The sequence below is a fragment of the Orycteropus afer genome, unplaced genomic scaffold (assembly GCF_000298275.1).
Source record: "Orycteropus afer afer isolate SDZICR_OR568_19922 unplaced genomic scaffold, OryAfe1.0 scaffold00530, whole genome shotgun sequence".
Lineage (NCBI taxonomy): Eukaryota > Metazoa > Chordata > Mammalia > Tubulidentata > Orycteropodidae > Orycteropus > Orycteropus afer.
In genome coordinates, this window is record NW_006922117.1 from 913411 (window position 1) to 935711 (window position 22301).

At 34.9% G+C, this 22301-nt stretch overlaps 1 protein-coding gene across 1 annotated transcript in view; it reads left to right on the forward strand.

The window, feature by feature from the left end:
* The window catches only part of CSMD3 (CUB and Sushi multiple domains 3), a gene marked incomplete at its 5' end in the record, with an annotated part of 1439134 nt that overhangs the window by 871787 nt on the left and 545046 nt on the right, over nucleotides 1-22301 (forward strand). Inside the window, 3 exons of the mRNA XM_007955674.2 lie at nucleotides 775-913; nucleotides 11018-11205; nucleotides 16086-16274. Coding sequence (XP_007953865.2) covers nucleotides 775-913; nucleotides 11018-11205; nucleotides 16086-16274 — 516 coding nt within the window. The remainder of the gene's footprint in view (nucleotides 1-774; nucleotides 914-11017; nucleotides 11206-16085; nucleotides 16275-22301) is intronic.

The window sequence follows — 22301 nt, forward strand, 5'->3', positions numbered from 1 at the left end:
CAAAGACACCTACTTTCTGGTGAATGAAACTGAATGGTTGCAACTGAGTGGTTTTGTTTAACAACATATGGCATAATGAGAGAGGACGTTTTTAGGTTCTGTTTTGCAAAAGTTGGATGAAAGTGTTTTTGATACATTCAAGTTTTGTAAGTTCTAGCAAGTTGCTCTCTCTGAACTGTCTAGAAAGGAGTTCATATGATGAGACACTAATTTGAATGATGCTATTCTGACAGCTGGACTGAAGCAAGAGAGAAATCAGCAGACTGGAAATATGGTAAAGGAATGATTCAATGAAGATTTAAACTATAATAGAGACTCTGGAAAAAGGAAATTGAAATTTTTAGGCAGTGTGAAGAATGCATTAGTCAGATTTCTTAAATCAGAAATTCAAAGATAGAAACCAACACTAACAAGATCTAATTTTTTCAAGACTTGCAGGTGGAAATAAGGATAATAACATATAAAAACAAAGACATTGTTAAGAATATTATTTGGAGAGCTCATGGTGATCAGTTTATTATCTGACATGCTAAGGGTAGCTGTGTAATAATATATCTACAATTTCAAAAAATAAATTACCTTTACCGTTGAGGAAAAGTATTGTTTAATAACAAGTAATTGACTAGAAATACTCTTACTTGCAAAAATTATATTAACTAGCATTTACTAAAAAGAGGATTACTTTTATAGACATTTATAGTTGTTAGTGAGAATAATTTCTGCAATGTGTTTGAAAAGCTCCATCCTCACTTGCTGTCTGATTTCGTTTTTCAGCTCCATGTGGTGGCCATTTTTCAGCTCCAAGTGGAGTGATTCTCTCACCAGGATGGCCAGGGTACTATAAAGACTCCTTGAATTGTGAGTGGGTGATTGAAGCTGAGCCTGGGCACTCTATAAAAATTACATTTGAAAGGTATCTGCAAATATTTTTTCATAATTTTGGCCAAAAGATTACCTAAAAGAATTGCTAACATTTTCCATTTTATATACAAAACTCAAAGTATTATTCTAGTGTAATAGTCAACGATGTGGCTCAAATATTTCAGATTGTTTGCCCCCTTTTAACCTTTCAGCCTGTTTTCAAGTTAATTTTTTTTATTTGTTTAATGCTGTATTAGTACTACTGAGATATGCAAGATCGACCTTTTTACTTTATACATATGCACAACACTGAGATATGAACATGTAACCTTTAGCTTAATGAGTTTAGTTGTCCTATATTTTGAAGGGCCTTGAATATTCCTCTGCTAGGTTTCAAGAGGCAAGGTTGATGTAAACATATTCAAATCAATACTGTATCCCAGACTAGGATATTTATGCAAATGATTCATATACCTAAACTTACAAATACTTTAGAAAAGAAATATCTGCATCATGTTCACTGTCCCCCCGCACCCAGGAAAATTAATTTTCTGTTTCAAATAATCTGTTTTCTGAAATATTGTGATATTGACAATGGAAAAGTTAAAAGAACAAAGATCCTGATCTATGATTGAATCACTATTCACAAATCAAAATTGAAGAATCTGTATAGAAAAAGTCCCAAATGACATTGTTCCCTTCCTTCATCTCCCCACCCTTAATATTAAGAAACAAAAATCTAATATAAAATATGTTCTTAGATATTGTCTCCACATGGTGAATATATAAATACAGCAGAATACATTGAACACAGCCTGAGGGTTGAATTTTAAATCAACCTACAGAACTACTTTAAAGATCTTGAGATGTTATATGTTATGATTACACATCTAGTTTACTGCATTGCTAATATAGAGATTCTTCATTGAATTCATCTGTCCATGCAACTTTTGAATTGCACACACAAAAAGAGATTTCATACTATGTAAAGTATTAAACATATCATACAGGGTTGCCTTACCATCCTGTGATACATATGTAGTAAAATTTTCTATTTAGAATAATTTGGTAGGTGTTTTTTTTGGTTGTTGTTGTTGTTGTTTTGATAGTGCAACAATATCCCCTGTGCAGTGATTGACATGGCCTACATGACTACAACAATTCAAAAGAAGCTTGTCAAGCATATTATTAATTCATTATCAAATTTTCATCAAATAAAATTGTTCCATGTGGAATCCAAATTCTCAGCTCTACACTGTGAAAAAGAAAGCTATTTAGTTTGGAATACATAACCAATAAAAACCAAACCCACTGCCATCGAGTCAGTTCTGACTCATAGCCACCCTATTGGGTTTCAGAGGCTATAAATCTTTACAGAAGTAGATTGCATCATCTTCCTCTCATGGTGCAGCTGATAGGTTTGAACTGCTGACCTTCTAGTTAGCAGCCAAATTTCTTACCCACTATGCCACCAGACCTGTAATATTACTGATTATATCACTAAATACATTTTTATAAAACATGTGACAATACCAAAAAACAAACTGAACTCACTGCCATTGAGTAGATTCCAACTCATAGCCACTGCCTTTAGGTTTCCAAGGAAATAAATCTTTAAGGAAGCAGGTTGCCCAGTCTTCCTTTTGAGGAGTGGCTGGTGTGTTTGAACTGCCAACCTTCTGGCTAGCAGTCAAATGCCTTAGACACTATGCCACCAAATCTCCTTATATGTGACAATAGGAAACATATAAAGTCCATATGTTGATTTGTTAAATTCAGCCAATCACATTTGAAGAATTAGTATATCTTTCAGTCAATCATAATTAAATTAATATTTTAAGTGAATGCAGGCATACAGGTTTAAGTACATGATTTTTGTATTTTCTGTTTTACCTAAACATTAATTTTGTATTAGGAGTTACAATGTGATAGTTATTGAAAATAAGTTATTATATTTCTATAGTTAATGCATCTATCCCCTAGATAGCTCTTAACAGTTAATATCTTTCAATAGGAGCTCTGGTAGCATAGTGCCTAAGGTACTTGACTGCTAACCAGAAGGCTACTGGTTCAAACCCACTAGCTACTTCTTGGAAGGAAGGTTGGGCAATCTACTCTGTAGTGATACCGCCTCAGAAACCCAAGGAGGGGTTGCTATGAGTCAGGTCTGACACAACGGAACATAACAACAACAACATCCTTCAATATTCAAGTAAAAAGGCTGGAGCCCCATTCTACATACAGTGGAACATCTAGACCCTCCCCACATATTTAGAGAATTCCTGAGGGTGGTTTTGTTTATATCTATCTCTGAATTCCTGCTCCTAAAATTATCCCAATTGTGAGATACTCTGGTGCCTGCTCTTATTATTACTCAATTGTATTCCTTCCTGTCATTCTCACAAAAACAGTAATAAAAGAAATAGCAAAAAGGATTATAGCACAGTTAAGAATCTTATAAGATTGAACAAGCATCCACTGTCCTAAAATTATTGGTAATCCCATCACAAGAATGATTGCCTGTATTTTTCTAGCCGCCTTTCATTTCCAGCCCATCTCCATCTCTAGTCTTCTCTGTATCCAGGGAGTAGGCATAGGGATGGGTCTTGCCCTTCTTTTCAAACATGCTAATTATGTATGTTTTCCCTAAATAAAAGATCGGTGTTCTATTAACAATGAAACGTTCCCACCCTCTTCAGCTGACTCAGGCTGTAGTCAACTTTTAAAATAACATCTTTCCCTGCCCTGGCCTTCAATTTCAAAACACTATTATAAACATGGGATATTATTACTAGAATAGTAGTTTATTCTATATTAACACAAAGTGTATATTTGTGGTAAAAAGCAACTCCAGGTTTGCTAATGGGAGTCATTAATTATCTTTAAATAAATAAGTAAACACATATGCTGCATCTTTCAGCACAAAGTAGGCTACCCAGAGTTGCACCCTAGAGAAGTTTGATTGCAAAGCAATGCCTACAATTCAGAGGATCCACACTGTGACTTTTAATTCGGGATTTTTTTTATTTCCAGCACCATTTTCCCTGTCCAAAGTTGTTAGCATGTCTGACCTATCTCTCCAAACAGCCAGTTACTTGAATCTCTTAGCTACTTTGCACAGTGGATACTTCTCTTGTGTAGATACTTTTAGAATTCTCTGCAGTGAACTCATATACACTACATAGTTCATAATATATGTCAGAGCATTCCAATTTTCTTTCCTGGTCAAAATCTTTCCAGGCATTTCATTAGATTTAATGCTAGTTAAACAGACAAAAATCTAATTTCTACATAATTACTTAGCACATTTTACTCTGCCTCATTCTTATTGTCTTATCTGTATACTGAGACACAAATCTCTTAATTTAGGCTGGAAGCAAAAAAGTCAGATTGAAAAGTGATTTTGAATGCTAGGGTTTCTGCACAGGAACAATAAACAGTCCTGTAGGTGACACCGAACAGGCTTGAAGGTGAGGAATCATTTTTATTGTCCAAAGTTTTCAGCTTCATCCCCTGAGCATCACTGAGAAGGACATGTCACCTATGTTTCTATTCTTAATCCCTTAATTACCTATTCAAGTAAATTATATACCCCATAGATTCCTCACCTTCATGATATCAATCATTTCTAACTATTCCTTATTAGTTACTCCAAACACTAGAACAATCATGAGTTAAAATACACTAAGAATGCATTGATCATATTTTACTATGTTAGGATAAACAAGGCACAGTGATAACAATATATTTGATTCATAATTTGGCAGCTCTGGCAGCATGTTGTTGTTGTTATTGTTGTTGTTTTTGCCACTGAGTCAGATCCAACACATAGTGACCCCCTCCCTGGGTTTCCGAAGGGGTATCACTATGGAAGTAGATTGCCCAAATCTTCGTTCTGAAGAGTGGCTGGTGGGTTTGAACCACCAGCCTTCTGGTTAGCAGTCTTAGGCACTTAGGCACTTCATTCACCACCAGAGCTATCAATATATTTATTTTGGTTTATAACTTACATGACTGAAATAAAATCCCAAATCACTTAAATGTTCTAAACTGAAATATTTATTTTGGGGCTTGAGACTTCCACCTGCCTTTGCATTATTCACACCACATACACACATGCACACATACATGCACACACTCCATAAAATATTTGAGTTAGAGATATTCAAAAAAAAAATAGTTAAATGGCTTCTTCCTTTTTTTGTTGTTCCCCCTAGAGACCCCTTAAGGGTGTGACATTTCACCTTAGTTTGCTGTGTATTTCATGTGTTTTGTCAGAAAACATGCCTTTAAGATTATTCACATCTTGAACAGACATCACAAGGTCAGGTGTAGTTCAGTAGCAAATGGATGAGCAAGGTACTTCAAGTTCAAAGGTAAGTGAATGTTTTTGGATAGAGGTATAAAACAGTCTCTTTAAAATCAGACATAGATGTTCCTACTGTATATGTTTAGGAATTTAATATAATAATATCTTGATATTTTATTTCCTTTTAGGATTGTTTTGAAAAACAAGATATGATCTGTGAAGAATCTAACACATACTCAGTTCTTAAAAAAAAAAAAAAGATTCCATGTTGTTGCTGTTGTTGTTGCTAGGTGCTGTTGAGACGTCTCTGACTCATGGTGACCCTAGGTATAACAGAGAAAAACACTGCCTGGTCTTGTGCCAGCCCCATGATCCTTGCTATACTTGAGCCCGTTGTTGTAGCCACTATGTCAATCCATCTTGTTGAGGGCCTTCACCTTTTTTGTTGACTCTCCACTTTACTAAGCATGAAATCCTTCTCCAGGGAATGGTCCCTTCACAACATGACCAAAGTAGGTAAGATGAATGCTTCTAAAGAGCAGTCTGGCTGTACTTCTTCCAGGACAGATTTGTTAGTTCTTTTAGCAGTCCATAGGACTTTCAGTATTCTTCACCAACACCACAACTCAAAAGCACTGACTTTTCTTCAGTCTTCCTTATTCATTGTTCAGCTCGCACATGCATATGAGGTGATTGAAAATACCACGGCTTGTGTCAGGCGTACCTTAGTCTTCAAGGAGATATTTTTGCTCTTTGTCACTTGAAAGAGGCCTTTTGCAGCCAAATTGCCCAAAGTTCAATGCTGTCTGATATCTTGACTGCTGCTTCCATTGATGTTGATTGTAGAACTAAGCAATGTGAAATTTTTGACAACTTCAACTTTTCTCCATTTATTGCAATGCTGCTTATTGGTCCAGTTGTGAGGACTTTTGTTTTCTTTATATTGAAGTGTAATCCATACTGCAGATTGTAGTCTTTGGTCTTCATCAGTAAGTGCTTCAAATCATCCTCACTTTCAGCAAGCAAAGTTGTGTTGCCAGCATATTGCAGGTTGTTAATGAGACTTCCTCCAATCCTCATGCCACTTTCTTCTTCATATAGTCCAGCTTCTCAGATTATTTGCTCAGCATACAGATTGAATAAGTAGGGTGAAAGGATACTTCCCTAATGCACTCCCTTCCTGATTTTAAAGCATGTAATGTTCCCTTGTTCTGTTCTGTAACATGTTTGGTCAATTTCAGACTGTAGATGTTAGTAAAAATCTACAGTTTCCTCATCTTTGTCTTTGGTGGTTGGTGCATAAAATTGAATAATAGTCATATTAACTGGCCTTCCTTGTAGGCATATGGATATTATCCTATCATTGACAGCACAGTATTTCAGGATAGATCTTGAAATATTCTTTGTGATGATGAATGTCACACCATTTCTCGTCAATTTGTCATTCCTGGCATAGTAGATCATATGGTTGTCTGATTCAAAATGGCCAAAACTGATCCATTTCAGCCCACTAATGCCTAGAATATTGATCTTTATGTGTTCCATTTCATTTTAGACAACTTCCAATTTTCCTAGATTCATGCTTCATACATTTCATGTTCTGATTATTATTGGATGTTTGCAGCTGTTTCTTCTCATTTTGAGTCATGGCAAATCAGCAATGGATGTCCTGAAAGCTCTACTTTATCCACATCAGTAAAGTCATCTATACTCTGATGAGGCAGTTCTTTCTAAGTTGTATTTTGAGTATCTTCCAACCTGAGGGGCTCATCTTCTGGCATTGTATCAGACAATGTTTCAGGGCTCTTCATAAAGTTGTCCAGTAACATATCAGTGAGTGTTTAACTGCTATTCATAAGGTTTTCACTGGCCAGTTATTTGAGAAGTGGATGAGCTCTTCCTTCTGATTCTGTCTCAGTCTGGAAGCTTTGCTGAAACCCATCCACCATGGGCAACCCTGTTTGTACTTGAAACACTGGTGGCACAGCCTACAGCTTCACAGCGACACACAAGCTACCACAGTATAACAAACTGACAGAAAAGTTGTTCCAAACCTCTCCATTCATTTACTGTCTTTCTCCCTATCTGTTCCAGCAGTGGGCCAGGCTACTGTTTCCTACCTGAGGTTCTCCCCTTATCTTGTCTGGTTGTGGGACCTGCTCCCGCTTCCTGTCCAGGGCTCTCTTCTTAACATACCCAAACATTTAACAACTCTTATTCTCAGATCAGGAGCCTGGTGGCATAGTGCCTAAGGCACTTGACTGCTAACCAGAAGGCTGACGGTTCAAACCCACCAGGCACTTCTCGGAAGGAAGGTTGGGCAATTTTCATAGTGATAACACTTTGGAGACCCAAGGAGAGGTCACTGTGAGTCAGCTCCAACTCCACAGCAGTGGGTTTGGTTTATTCTCAGATTAGCAGATTTTTTTTTCTTTTTTTCAGTGTCTAACACAGTATTTTCAAGCACCTTAAGTCTGTCTTTCTAGTTCATTTTCTGTCATTAATTCTAAATTCAGGCTATCAGTATTAGTTCATCCAGAAAGTTTTTTTTTTTTTTTCCTTCTTTTTTAATTAGTGAAGATTGCTTCAACTTGATTTTGGAACAGATTTGGTTGGATTATACCAAGAATATTTTAAAAAGAGAACAACATTGAATAAAACAAGATCCAATTTCAGTCTCAATAATAATAAGTGGTTCCATAATATTCATTTATCATAACCAATACATTTAATATCATAAACAAATGAACACTAGATTGAGGAAATTCTTGAGAAATTTATACAACTATCTTATAACACAAAATGAAAGACATTCAAATTATTATGTGACACTATCCCATTTCCCTTGTTATTATATTTTTATAGTTCCTAAGGGCAAATCTGTAATGATTTTCTTTTTAATGATTCACACCCACTGAACAATGTTCTCTATACCACCATTTAATGTTGCTATTCTTTTAAGAATTAAGTCTCTTTATGTTTCAGTTCAAAGTAATCTCTGACTCTTCTGTGCATTTTAATTTGGTTGTTATCAGAAGACTAGCTATCAAAATGAAACTTCAATTTCAATACTCAGAATAGACTGACTACAAAGTAACCCAATAATGGATTCACAATGGATAACTGCCTGATCATTTATTTAAAGGACAGAGCATGTTCCTATGTATCTCCTCCTCTACCTTATATTACTGTAAAAGTTACTTTCCAAAAAAACCAAACTCACTGCCGTCAAGTAGGATCCCACTCCTAGCAATCCCTCCTTAGGTCTCCAAGGCAGTATCACTACAGAAGTAGATTGCCCAATCTTGTTTACAAGGAATGGTTGGTGGGTTTGAACCACCAGCCTCTGGTTAGCAGTCAAATGCCTTAGGCACTTCAATATGTTCCAGATTGCAGAACTAGAAGTAAGCTAAATTTAAGAAAATAATTTCCTTTAATAAGTATATTATTTTAGCAAGATGTAACAGTGTTACAAGTTTAAAATATTTCAACTGCACTAGTTAAATAATATTAAAATTTATGTGTACTTTTGACTACTATATGTCATATGGGCAATTATGTCACAGACTTTATAATAAAATAGAGTTTCTAATTTTTAAAAAACAATATTCATTCAACTAGTTCTAGATATTTGTTTTGAGAATTATTATTTCTTTTTTTTTTTTTTTTTGAGTGGTTTAGGCTTATATCATATGTTAGAAAAGACTGATACTGAACAGCAAACAAACAAGCAAACTCACTGATGTCAAGTCATTTCCAACTCATAGCGACCTCTGCTTGGGTTTCCAATGCGGTATCTCCAAGAAAGTAGATTGCCCAATCTTCCTTCCTTCTGAGGAGTGGCTGGTGGGTTTGAACTGCCAGCCTTCTGGTTAGTAGTCAAATGCCTTAGGCACTAGGCCACCAGAGCTCCTAGAAAAGACTGATGGGTATGATAATAAAAGTCACTGGAAATTTGTGCAAATACAACTGAAATTTTATTTAAAAGTATACTGGAGACAACTAGAGAAATAAAATATTGAAATATATTGGAAGATGCCTTTTAAAAGGGTAAAATGCATTATTAACCCTGAAGCATCCAAATATATTGAGTACTTATTTTGAAGTTGGTAACTGCCCTAGGGAAAGAAAGATACTTTTATCTTAAAACGTATTTGTTCTTTCATTTACCCAATTCATATTTATTGACTGCCTGCTGTAGGTAATGCATTGACAAAACACACACTACCCTACCGCATGGAGGTTATATATATACTCTTTGGAAAGGCAATTGTCAAACAAGCAAACACAGCTGTGATGAATGCCACAAAAGACAAATAAGTTGTAGAAATATATTCAGGGAACTAATATTCTCCGAGGTCAGAGAAAGTCTTCCTGCAGACATTTAAGCTGAAGATGAAAAGATACATTGAAAAATCTTGGTGAGATCATGAGAATAATTTTCCAGCTGCAGGACATCCTAGGCAAGAATATAAGATGCTCAGTTATTTTTCCACAGCTAAAATCTCTATCTAGACTCTGAACCCAGTACAACCTTGAAGTATAAGGAAAGAATACAAAATGCTGTTCTATCAATACATATGCTCTTTACATTATAAGTAGCTCTGTGATGATTGTGGTTATGAAGTAATTGTATCTTCAGAAGAATCAAAAGCAACAGCAGCAATATTGTTACTGTTGTTGGGTGTCACTGAGACAATTTCGACTCCTAGCCTCACTGTAGGATAGAGTAGAACTGACCCACCCTGTTTCCAAGGCTATGATCTTCACAGGAGCAGGATGTCAGGTCTTCTTCCACAGAGGTAGTGGTAGGTTCAAACCACCCATCTTTCAGTTAGCAACTGAGCTTTTAACCATTACCCCACCACAGCTGCAGTAATAAACCCACCCACTGTCACTGAGTTGATTCTGACTCATACCAACCTCATTTGGTTTCTAAGGTTGTAGATCTTTACAGAAGTAGATTGCCTCATCTTCCTCCCATAGAGCAGCTGGTGGGTTTGAACCACTGCCTTCTGGTTAGCAGCCAAATGCCTTACAAACTACACCACTGAAACAATGACAACCAAAAATTCTAACCTAAAACCCACCACCATAGTATAGTGATAAGAGCAACAAGTTTGAGGCCAAACTTTATCCTTTAAGAAAATTTAATACTATTTAAATTCTACAGACATCATTTTTTTTTTTTTTTTGGGTAAAGTGAATATAATAATATGAGCTATTTTATAGAGTTAGTATAAAAATTAAATGAACTAATTCAAGTAAGACATTTAGCAGAGTTTTAGGCATTTATTTAACTATATCATTGCATCATTATTACTTATTTATAATTAAAATTGCTGTTTTTTAATATAACCTATGTAAATGTTTTCATAACTAATAGAGACATGTCATAAAAAATAAATAAATTGTATAAAATAGAGTTTAGGATTGAAATGTATATGATTTTAAAATGAAAATCTGATTATCTCAACAAAATTTATGTGTAAATCAGTTTTACATAACAAATGATAAAGGAAAAAAAATAGGTGACTCCAAAAATATGTTTGGTTAATAAAAAGCCCACTTATTTAGTAAGGATAATCCATATTATTTGAAAGACATCTTACTTATGAGAAACAAATATATAAACATAGCTTTAAATAATTATTTTCCATAAGAATAAGAGCTTATAATCTCAGTATTCACAAATGATGGGGTTCTAATATAATGCATATTGGGTAAGTTAAAGAAAAATCACAAGATAAAATGGTAAAAATGTAGATAGTAATATAAATAGAGGTTTAAAGCATTACTTTCTAATATAATGTTATAAATCTATTTTTATATGTTTCTTCATCTTAGATTTCAGACAGAATTGAATTATGATGTCCTGGAAGTGCACGATGGACCAAATCTTCTGTCACCCTTGCTTGGATCTTACAATGGCACACAAGTCCCCCAATTTCTGTTTAGTAGCAGTAATTTCATATACCTTCTATTCACAACAGACAACAGCCGCTCAAATAATGGTTTCAAGATTCATTATGAAAGTAAGTAATGCCAAATTTTCTTTGATTTCCTCATCTGTCTTTCCCTATATTTGATGTTACCATCATATCAATAAAAGAATTTGTAACTTTATTTTTTTTTTAAAAAAAAAGAAGCATCAAAGCTACCCTTGATGTATGAGGCTGCTAATGGTTTGAAAAGCTATATGATTTTATTAAATTCTGCATAGATTTTCCAACAATATATATCTACCTAATACCATTGGAAATAATAACAAAATATAAGTGGTTTCAAATAACAGTTCTTAAAATTGAGTTCATATGTTCATTATCTGTGTGCGGTTCTAAAACATAGACAATATCTATAAATGTCAGTCTGACACTTATGTGTGCCAATACTATATTCCTTTAGTATTTATTTCATAAATTCATTCTTTTATATTTTATTCATCAAATTCATATATTTTCCACTTAAATTATTCACTCTTACTATTTTGTATAAAAACTTGGAAATGACATTATCATTAAAAGGGAAAAAAACATATATTTAAGTCTGATTAGCAAGTTAGTTGAAGATGATATTAAAATTAGTCAGGCTGTAATTCACAGTGTTGAAATCAGTTTATAATTATCTCCTGTAAAAGGTCATAATTTAGTTTAAAATATAAAATATTTCAGATTTATGAGAAATAAATATGTTATTTGATGATGGTATAGACATAATAACAGTATATTTTTTATTTACAACCATCTTATATATTTATATATGTATGGATGTACTGCATATTATATGTGAATATGTACATACATATAGAAACACACATGTGCACACATTTTCATTGGGAAATGTGTTGCCGTGTACCTTTGCATGAAAACGATTTTGGTAAATGCATTTAAAAGCAAACTTCAGAGAATCATTGTAAGATATGTAGCTCTTTATCAATGCAGATATATAGATATTGTGCTATTTCTTTAAATATTCCATCCTCTTACCTTCACTCTTTCCTCCATCACACAGAAGAAAACATTTCTGCATTTGAAACATATCAGTTAATGTTCTCTGTTGAGTGTCTCTTTTCAATAAATATGATTAATGGACTCATGCTTTTTTAAAAAACGATAACCAAAACATATTCGTTGCTTTTTTCTGTTTAATATTCTTATCCAGAATATTGTTAAATTATGTTATCTTTCCTTCATAAGAGTACTGTGATAAGGAGTATGCTTCCTAAACATTATTATAAAAATAAACAAACAGATTCACACATACTTGGTAATGCAAATGAACTTCCTGTTGTTACTAGCTGCTGTAGAGTCCTTTCTCACTCAGAGCAACCCTATGTACAACAGAATGAGACACTGCCTGGTCTGCATAATGTTGTTAAATTTGAGCCTACTGTTCAGCCATTGTGTCAACCCATCTCCTTGAGGCTCTTGCTCTTTTTCTCTGACTCTACATAGCATGAACTTAACTCACTGCCATCGAGTCCAATCCGACTCATAGAGAGCCCTCCTTGGGTTCCCGAGGCGGTATCTCTATGGAAATAGATTGCCCAGTCTTCCCTCTGAGGAGTGGCTGGTGGATTTGAACCACCAGCTTCTGGATAGCAGTCAAATGCCTTAGGCACTATGCCACCAGAGAAAAGACCTTAACTGATATCTTTACTTTTCCAAGTATTTGCTGAAGCTGAGTCATAGTGCATCATTTTTGGAAACTATTTCAAAACTATTTCTTAGAATTCTTACTAGCAATTACTGTATATCAACACACCAGAAATGTAGTGTAGTTCACTAAAAATGTAGTGCAGTTCACTGCTGTGCCCTAAGCCCAGTAATCACATTTGATCTAATTCCACTCAGGATCTGTGTTCACTATCGTTTGACAGACACAGGGCTGTTATTTTAAGGACTAAATGAAACCATGCGTGCAAAGTGTCAGCAAAAGGGTTGACTTGCAGTAATCTCTCAATAAGCAATAGCTCTTGTGTTTTTCTTACAAAAACTAATCAAATGAAGAACAAAACAGAGAAACCCAATTGAAATGGATACCTTCAGTCAGCAAATTTGTCACCTTGTTGACGTACTTCAAGTTATTATAAAGGGTTAGTGACTAAAAAGACAAGTGGAACTAAAGAGCTGAGAGTGTGTGACACTGATTAGAGAGACACCTGATAATGGCTTTGTTCAAATCTAACTGCAAAGCAGTGACTCCATTTAAATTAGTTTACAAGAGATCATTTTCCCTCATTTTTATTCTATTAGTCTGTGGCTCACTTACTATTGTAACTATTGGGGAAACAAAAACCCCAAAGCTTTTTCTGTTGGTAGTCTTTTAATAGGTTTTCCAAGCAGATGGTAACCAAACTCTCTCTCTCTCTCTCTCTTTTTTAATTTTGTTGTTGTTGTTGAGAGTATACAAAGCAAAACATACACCAATTCAATAGTTTCTACATGTACAATTTAGTAACATTGATTACATGCTTTGAGTTGCACAAGCATTCTCACTCTCCTTTCCTGAGTTGTTACTTCCCAGTTAACATAAACTCATTGTGCCCTAAGGTTCCTATCTAATCTTTCAAGTTGCTGTTGTCAATTTGATACCATACAAATAGTTCTTAAAAGGGCAAAATGCTCAAGGCAGATATTTTTTGCTGGTTTAGCTAAGCTATTATTTGTTTTTAAGAAGACTTCAGGGATTTTTTTACATAAGAATTAAATGTTATCTCAGGGCAATAGTTTCAGGGATTGGTTCATCCAGTCTCTTAGCTCCAGAAAATCTGGAGTTCATGAGAACTTGAACTTCTGTTCTGCATTTTTTCCCTTTTGATCAAAGATTCTTTTATGAAGTGGTAACTGTGCCATTCAGTTCTGGTCAGAAGTTTGCTAGTGACCTTCTAAAACATGACATAACAATTGGTTGCTATTAGCCTAGACAAACTGTCTTTTTAAATGATCCATTCACAAACCTCAAAAAGAGTAGTTTGCTTAGTAAAACACTGAAAAAGTATTGGATATTTAATGAACTTCTATTTTTTAAAAAGTATTTCTATTAAAAGTAAAATAATTTTTTTTTCCAGTGGACTAAAATGCTATGGGAAGGGTTTCTTGCAATAGTACTATGGCTTGTACTCCAAGTTACCATTTGTTCCTTGTCTTTTGGCAGTTGTTATTAATATTATTAGTTTAGTATAAGACTATTAATAGTTTCCACACATTAAAAATCATAACAACAAATAATATAAAGTGGAGTTTAAAAATAAAAATCTCTGTTTCAGTAAACTATAAATTATAATGTGATACAGAACAAATCCATGGACCCAAATATCCATCTTCAAATATGTGTATTTTATGCATGTATAGATATAGTTTCTTTTTTCTAATTATGGGAAGTGGTTAACACCTAGGAAATATACACCTTAAAAGCAGTTGTTATTTTTAAGGTCAGTGTGTATGGGGAGGGTATGTGAAAAAAACAAAATTTAAAAAGTTCAAATAATTTTATTAATATAATAAATAAATAAGAGAAAACTTATGTGGAGGTTACTTTTTTGTTTGTTTGTTTTTTAAGCCAATTGTAGCAGTCACCAGTACTCCTTTATACTAGATGTAGAAAGAGTTTATTCTTTGTTTAAATCTTCCACTTAGGAAAAAGAAGATAATTACTTGTTTCACCTTCTATCAGTGGTTTTCACCTGATATGTGTATCAGTACACAACTGGGATGATTTTGCATCCCAGGGAATATTTGGCAGTATAGAGAGACGTGTTTGTTTATAATACTAGAGGCAACTACTGGCTATGAGTCGGGGCCGACTCGACGGCACACAACAACAACAACTGGCATCTAGTGGGTAGAGCCAGGGACACAGCTAAAGACCTTATAATGCACAGGAAAAACTCCCCACCACAAAGAATTATGCGGTGTGAAATGCCAGTAGTGCTAAGTTTGAGAATCCATGGAAAAGCATGTCATGTTATCAGGGGAAACTCTAAGAATTGCAAACCACATGGAAGAGTATCACTAAGAGAAACCAAGTACATTATATTGTTGTTATGTACTGTCGAGTCAGACATGACTCAAAGTGACCCCTCCTTGGGTTTCCGAGGCAGTAACACTACAGAAGTAGAGTGCCTCAACTTCTTTCTGAGGAGTGGCTGGTGGGTTTGAACCTCCAGCCTTCTCGTTAGCAGTCAAGTGTCTTCGGCACTGTGCTACCAGAGCTCCCAAGTACATTATACACTATCAAAAACCTAGAGCAATTGGCCTTTTTTTACTAAGAAAAGTACTGGTGTAATTAGAAGAGTAGTTAGAAAGGTCCTACAATGAACTTTATATATAAACTTATAATTTAAAAATTGTTTTAAAAATTTCAAAAAAAAACCCTCACTGCCGTTGAGTCAAATCTGACTCTTAGCAACCTCTTTTAAACACAATATAAATGTTAAGTATATTATTGTATACTATTACATATAATGCTATTATACTTTATTCATGATAACATGAAAGAATCAAGTATTTCCTAAACAATCAAATGGAGGATTAATGGTAAAACTAATTTCATAGGATTCTTTTCAAAATTAAGTGGGACAATGCCTATACAAATATTTAGAACTGTGCATGGAACATAATAACTTTTATTACTGTGTTTAAAATAATTTTAAACATGAAAGCTAACTATACAGAATATGGGAGATAACTACACATTTCCATCAGATCATATATAATTAAATGGCTGAATTTTATCCTTGTTTATAGGAAATGTCAAAAAAGAAGTTAATGATTTGATTTTTTTAAAATGACATTATGAGCGCATTAATGATTGCTAAATAATCACTAGCAATCTTTTGAAGAAATAGGAATCCTTTTCGGCAAATCTGGTTCTCCTCAAGTTTACTCTGTGTTGTGTTTCCTTTGACTGTCAGGTGTTTTAGTGAACACGTATTCTTGCTTGGATCCTGGCATACCGGTGCACGGCCGGCGCTACGGTCATGACTTCTCCATTGGGTCTACTGTTTCATTTAGCTGTGATCCAGGATATCGACTGAGCCACGAAGAGCCCCTTCTGTGTGAGAAAAACCACTGGTGGAGTCATCCACTCCCAACTTGTGATGGTAAGAACTCACTCGATGTGCAGAACACGCTGGTTTATAAACGAAAAAGGACTCAGCATAGTCTGTAAAATGCAATTTAATGTAACTGTAAACGTTTAATAGTTTCTTTAAAAATCTTGATATTTATTAAACCAATATGAAATAAAATGAGATACTGATAATTAGAAGGATTGAGGTTTTTTTTTTTTTTTTTTTTTTTTTGGCGAACTCCCGGGAACATTCTTTATTCCAGAATATGCAAAAACAGAAAGTAATCACGAAGCATGTGCTGCATTTTTAAGTATGCGGATGGAACCATTGTAAATACACATTGTGTACTAGGACCTTTGGAAAAAATGACGTTGAAATGCTCACTTAATGTGAGACGAATGCATTGAAGTAATAGGGCATTTGCCGCCAGCCTTGGAAGTCAGAATCCAAATGGCAGCTACAGCATCATAAGGAGCACTGGTGTCACTGTGGTTTAAGGCACTGGCCTGGTGACCTAAAAGGTCAGCAGTTCAAATCCACAGCCACTCCACAGGAGAAAGATGAAGCAGTCCGCTTAAGCAAAGATTTACAGCCTTGGAAATCCAATGAAGCAGTTATACTTTCTCCCACAGGGTAGCTAGAAGTCAGAATTGATTTGATGGTGGTGTTGTTGTTGTTCTTTGCCATCAAGTCGGCCCCGAGGTATATTTTGGTATACAGCATCTTGGCAATTTACCTAGACTGCCTGTGATTCTTAGTTATAACAACTCATATTAGGGTCCTTTCAGCTTCTTTGTTTTAAACAGAATAAATCAGAAAGTATTTATTTTCCAGGAAACACATGGGAAAATACAGTGGAAGAAACTGCTTCTCCTAAGATTGGGACATGTTTTCCTTCTTGCCCCATCAAAAAGCACACATGATATAAATCTATGTGTAACTTAATTTGGGATTTAATTTTTGTATGTAGCATTACTCCTAACTTCTATACTTCTTTCTCATTGTAGACAATTATGTGTTTTATTTTATACTTAAATATTCAAGTACTAGTCAGGGCTGACTTGACGGCACATAACAACAACAACAACAACAAGTAACAGTGTTAGGCTAATTTCTTTTTATTGTTGTTGTTGTTGTTATGTGCCGTCAAGTCAGCCCTGACTCATAGCGACCCCTCCTTGGGTTTCCGAGGCAGTATCACTATGGAAGTAGGATTGCCCAACCTTCCTTCCGAGGAGTGGCTGGTGGGTTTGAACCACCAGCTTTCTGGTTAGCAGTCAAGTGCTTTAGCCACTATGCTACCAGAGCTCCCATTGCATCAAATACAGGCAAGATGGACTGATGGTGCTTTTAAACCTTTAAATCTTGTTATTTCTTTTTATAACAAGATTTAAAGATTTAAAAGCACCATCAGTCCATCTTGCCTGTATTTGATGCAACATTATTATATTAATTAGCTCTTTTGTGATTGTGACAGAAATCCAACTCTAACTAGTTTTAAAAAATAAAATCAGAATTTATTGTTGAACTATTCAAATTTTAGAAAAGGCAGGTATGGCGTATTTCTTATGGTTAAATACAAGCACAAATTACAATATTTTCAAGAATCTTTCCATTTTTCATCTTAGCTTTCCTCTGTGTATTGACATAATTTGCTTCAATTGTAGCCAGGTTTTATTATTTTTCCATCTTTAAAACAAAAGCAAAATGCTAGATCTGTTATTCTTCCCTCATATTTATTTTAAGGATTTTGTATAAAAAGCAAACGTACCCGTTTAAATAGTTTATGGATACCTGAAATACTTGGAATGTAGGTGATAAGGTAAAGGACATTACCTTTTTCTGCTTTTAGTTAAATATTACAGCCTTGGAACCTAAATCTTATGAGGAAGTTTGTTCTGGTTACCTACTGCCACTCTGACAAGAATATACCACAAATGGGATGGCCTTAACAAACAGGAGTTTATTCTCTTACAGTTTGGAGGCTTGAAGTCCAAGTTCAAAAATGCCAGGCTCTAGGGGCTGAGTGAAAGTCCCTCAGCCTTGGGTTTCAGATCTACCTCCAGCTCCCAGGCCAAGCCCAAGGTTGACAAGTAAAAAGGCACAGTTTTGGTATTACCAAATCACACAGCAGGCCATTAATTCAAGTCCATTGTAAGTCTCAAGGTCGGCAGAACATGGCAGGCTGCTGAATAACCACATGGCTACATGCAGGGTTCAAGGTGCCATAAGCTCGAGACTATCCCCAAGGCTTCTCCTTATATTCAGGAAGCAGACCACATCTCAAAGGCAGCTACTCAGCTGCTTGTTATAGATCCCACCATGGAGTTGATTGCCAGTAGCATCATGGGGAATAACTACCACCAGCTGCCCAGCCACTCAACCAGGCCCAGCCAAGTTGACATACAAATTTAACTACCACACAGTTCTACTCTGTCTGTAGGAGTGCTATAGTCAGAATCAACTTGACAGCAATGGGTTTGGCTTGGTTTCACCCTCATTTATCTCATTTGAAATGAGAACTTTGAATTCAGTTCTGTTTGCTGGGTACTTAAGTTTCTGAATGAAAATTAATGCTTTATAAATTCATCATCTTTCACAATTGACTAAGGAAACTTAAACCTCAAGTCAGAAATAGTTAGATTTAAAAAAAAAAAAAAAAAGACAAAATAAATAAAATCTGGAAACCCAAGGAGGGGTCGCTATGAGTTAAGTCTGACTCCACAGCAAATAACAACAACAACATTTGATAGAAACATTTGATTGATAGATGGACCACATATCCAAAATGTGGACAGCACTCTGTTTTCAGCTTTTGTCCTGGTAGCCTTTTAAACTCTCAGACTATCCCAGTTTTGTTGTTGTTGTTGTTGTTGTTTTGTTTTGTTTTAAATAAAGAATAAGGCCATCTTTTATTTGAGAAAATTTTGTAGTAAAGAAGATACGAGATTCACTCTGATGATCCACATCCTTAAAAACAGTACCCAATATTGAATTGAATAGAGTTTAATCCTCAGCATTTCCTTTATTTAGTCCATCCAATTAAATGGTTTAATATATGGGCTAAAGTGGTTAAAAAAAAAAAAAAGGCATGTGGCTTGAGGTTTAAGATCCAAGATCCAAGAGTCCAATATCAACAAGTTTGCCTAGAATCCAAGTATGAACAGTCTCAGACAAGGTAAAGAGTTCAAGGTGGGGACACTGGGAATAGTAAAAGAACAGACTTGAGATTAACAATAAGCAAACACAATTGTGATGGGATTTGTAGTAGGTGAATATGCTCATATTCCTTTATAATTTTGATGTGTCCCAGGTTTCAGATCCTACTGACAGGATTTGCAGCGCTATCCAAGGCAAGGTCCAGTTTTACAGGTCTCAGCAATTACATTAAATGGCTAAGATTTTGAGGAGACATAACGCTTCTAAAACTGTAGTGGATACTTTTCGTCATTTGATAGACAGTAATAATACATGGCAAATGTTAGGAGGGAAAAAAAACTGCCAGCCAAGATTACTGAATGTCATGTTTCGGTCTGTTACTGCGACTTAGTCGGTTGTGCAACTGATCTTTTTCTTTTAGTTCTCCCCCACACCTTAGCTATTTGCCTTCCTGTAAAGTAACTTCATATAAACTTTAATATGTATTTTATCCTTCCTTGTGTTCATTACAGTTTTTCATGGGTTCATTTCACATGTAATTTGTCTATTTATTATTCACAGAAGCACACACAAACAGCTTATGTGTGTTACATATCCCTAGAGCCATATGGCATCATTTAACAAGGTAGTTGGAATAAATTTAGATTCTTTCAGAAGAGATTATGATAGTGGACAAGGCAGAAGATCCATGACATCCTTTTTAGACACTCTTATTCCATAGTGTCTAAGGCACTTGACTGCTAACCAGAAGGCTGGTGGTTCAAACCCACCAGCCACTCCTTGGAAGGAAGGTTGGGCAATCTACTTCCATAGAGATACCGCATCGGAAACCCAAGGAGGAGTAGCTATGAGTTGGGTCCTACTCGATGGCAGTGAGTGTTTTATTCTAATGGAGTTTACTATATAAATGGCCTGTATATTCTCCTGAACTGATTTAATTCTCAGCATCCCTTTTAAAATAATTTCTTCTTGGGGTTTTAACATTACATTTGAGTTATTTATTTATTTTTTTTAATCTGAAGCTAAAAGCGAAGTGTTACATACAAAAACTCAAATCTCCTTTTATTCATTTTAATATTTTAGGACTCTCAAACTTGATTCTAATATGCCATTTCTCATTTACTTTTATACTTTTCTTATTATTCTCATAGAAGTGGCACTGCTCACATAAATATCCAGTATTTCAGTCCCCAGTATTGAAAGTTTTCAGGAAAGCAATAATCAGATTGGAAGAATATTCAGTAAAGAATTGTCTACTTATAAAATTAAAGTGATTCAAATAAGCTTCGTATTCAAAGTCTATCAGTGCATATTATGGCAATTGTTCATGATTGCTCAAAACAACACCAATATAAAGCAAATACGATTCAAAACATTTGCAATGTAAAACATTCTTATTTAGAAATCTTATGAGGTTGATAGAAATAATAATGGTGATAATGATAGAAAACTTTCCATCATGTGCAAAATCATTGACAGATGAAAATCAAGAGGAGATAAACCAATTAAAGATAATAAAATTGTTAAGGATACTGACATGTTAGATGTTAAGTGCTTAAAAAGAAATGATTTGAAGATGAAATGATTAAATGAATCTTTGAGAAAAAGATGAAGGCATTGAATATTTGTATAAACTGACCCCCAATGGAGGTGCTGCAAAGTTAAACATAATGAAGAACATGAAGTTTACTAGTGTATGTATTTTTTGTTGGAAAATTAATATGTAATGTGAAAAAAGTCAACATTTGATTCAAGAGCCCGCTTAAGATCTTGAACTCTGGCACTGGGACTACACGTATTTGTTAAGTACTTACTTTATCACTTGTTCTCGGAAGGAAGGTTGGGCCATCTACTTCCATAGAGACACTTCCTCGGAAATCAAAGGAGGAGTCACTATGAGTCCAATCGACCCGAGGGCATTGAGTTTTGTTTTTTTGTGTGTGTTTTGTTTTATTAAGTGTGCTTTTTCATAGAATGGTATGGGCTTAATTGAGTTAAAGATTGTAAAGTCTGAAGAATAGTGCTGAGCACATTTTAAATTAGATTGGCTTTGTTCTGTTTTTGCTAATAATTAGTAAATAGTCACAATTCTATCTTAAGCATTGTTCAATATAAAATATATTTGTTTTCATATTTTTAGTGTCATCTAGCAAAAACAATCTAAAAATTTCTGTGCTATTTTCCGCGAAATTATGTTTCAAGTCAATTTCCCTCAAGGCTTATGTCCAGTACTAGCTGTTCTCAAATAACAGGAACCTGCACTATGTCATAATAATTTACTATATACTTGGCCATCCTGATTATAGTCAAAGTAACAGTATGAATTCTCCTGTATATTAGCTACTGATGAATAACTCGGTTCTTCTAAATATTTTAATTTATATACCATTAGAGTCTTAGTTCAGAAGGAAGACTGGGCAGTATACTTCCATAGAGATACCACCTCAGAATCTCAAGGAGGGGTCACTATGAGTCAGATCAAACTCCATGGCAGTGCATTTTTGTTGTTGCTGCTGTTTGTTTGTTTGTTTTGTATTTTGTTTAGAGTTTTAGTGTACTAATGCTGCTGTTATATAAATGTCTTAATTTCTGGTGGCTTTAAAAAACAGAAATTTAGTTTCTCACAGTTCTGTAGGCTACAAATTGAAATTAGGGTCTTGGCCATGTGAATTTCTTCCTTGTTAGTATTCCAGGGTGCACTTTGGTTTCTTGGCATTCATTGGCTTGTAGACAACCTTCACATGTCATCTGTCTGCCCTGTGTGTGGGTCTCTGTGTCTTTAGAAGTGAAGGAGTTCAAGATCTACTGGATACTTGCTTACCTTATTAATGTGACAAAAGAAAAACCCTATTTTCAAAAGGGCCATATTTACAGGTATAGGAGTTACAATTTCAACAC